This window comes from Carlito syrichta, unplaced genomic scaffold (genome assembly GCF_000164805.1).
Source record: "Carlito syrichta isolate Samal-C Ts95f unplaced genomic scaffold, Tarsius_syrichta-2.0.1 Scaffold305332, whole genome shotgun sequence".
Taxonomy (NCBI): Eukaryota; Metazoa; Chordata; class Mammalia; order Primates; family Tarsiidae; genus Carlito; species Carlito syrichta.
In genome coordinates this window covers 570,694-571,925 of record NW_007249428.1, presented here as the reverse complement: position 1 = coordinate 571,925, position 1,232 = coordinate 570,694, and the positions used below count along the sequence as shown (strand labels likewise).

Sequence of the window (1,232 nt, the reverse complement as noted above, 5' to 3'; positions counted from 1 at the left end):
AGCAGGTGGGAGCTCACGCGTCCAGGTGAAACCTTGCCCCATTTAGGTAGACCTCACCGGTCCAGAAGGGCCCCGCCCCATCCAGGTGGGACCCCTCCCATCCAGTGAGTCCCTGCCACATCCAGGTGAAACCCCACCTGTCCAGGTGGACCCCACCCGTCCAGGAGGATCCTGCCCCATCCAGGTGGGACACGGCCTGTCCAGGTGTCCCCCGCCTGCCCAGGTGGACTCCACCCTGTCCAGGAGGAGCTTGCCCTGTCCAGAAGGATCCTGCCCCATCAAGGAGGACCCTGCCCCTAGCCAGGTAGGCCCTGTCCTGTCCAGGAGGAGCCTGCCTCATCCACCTGAGACCCCACCCGTCCAAGGGGACCCTGCCTGTCCAGGCACGCGCCTACTTGCAGGTGTGCACATCGTAGACGCGTGTGCACTCCTGGCAGCTCACGTAGCAGCACCAGTGGAACACACAGCGACACTTTTCCCGGCGCCGCTCAGCGCGGGTGTTGTGACCACGGCCGCAGCACAGCAGGTCGCATCCGTCGATGCCGTGTGAGCTGACGTTGCAGATGCGGTCGCGTGTGCCGAAGGAGCCTGTCTCTGGGTTGGGCTCGCAGAAGTTGGGCGAGGCCTCGTAGTAGACCAGGTCGCGTTCTGTGGGCGCCTTGAAGTAGGCATAGCGTGGACGCAGCGTCTCCACCCAGCCACGCGCCTCGCGGTGCTTCTCCACCACCATCTCTGATGCGCTGTCATACTTGTCCTTGAGGAAGTCGCCCACTGCGCGGAAGTCGGGCTGTGACCACCAGCATGTCTTCACCTCGCAGCTGCCCGACAGCCCGTGGCATTTGCATTTGAGGTGCAGGTGGCCGGTGATGGCCTGCAGGGGCACAGCATCAGGACCGGGCTCTCCTGGGGCCTGCTGGGCCTGCAGTCTCCCTCCACAGAGCCCAGCAGGGCAGAGGGCAGGACCCAGGGCCACCCCTTCCCCTGACTCAGGTATTGGTGCCCATCAACCCCTCCCTCTCATACTGAATCTTTCCTGTGGCTACCTGTGGAGTGACATGCCCCCTGCCCCCTGTCCCATTTGTTTAGTCTCCATTTTCTTCTTTTTTAGTTTTACTTTTGATCACAGTTATATTGGTGCCTACTTTTTCAATTTTTATTTATTTATTTATTTATTGAGTTGAAGTCTCACTCTGTCGCCCAGACTGGAGTGCAGTGGCACACTCCTGGCCACT

At 60.9% G+C, this 1,232-nt stretch overlaps 1 protein-coding gene across 1 annotated transcript in view; it reads right to left on the bottom strand.

Moving 5' to 3' along the window:
- Nucleotides 1-391: 391 nt before the first annotated feature.
- WNT3A (Wnt family member 3A) overlaps nucleotides 392-1,232 on the bottom strand; it is a 33,505-nt gene continuing 32,664 nt past the window's right edge. The window contains exon 5 of the mRNA XM_021714211.1: nucleotides 392-871. Within this exon, the coding sequence (XP_021569886.1) occupies nucleotides 392-871 (480 nt within the window). The remainder of the gene's footprint in view (nucleotides 872-1,232) is intronic.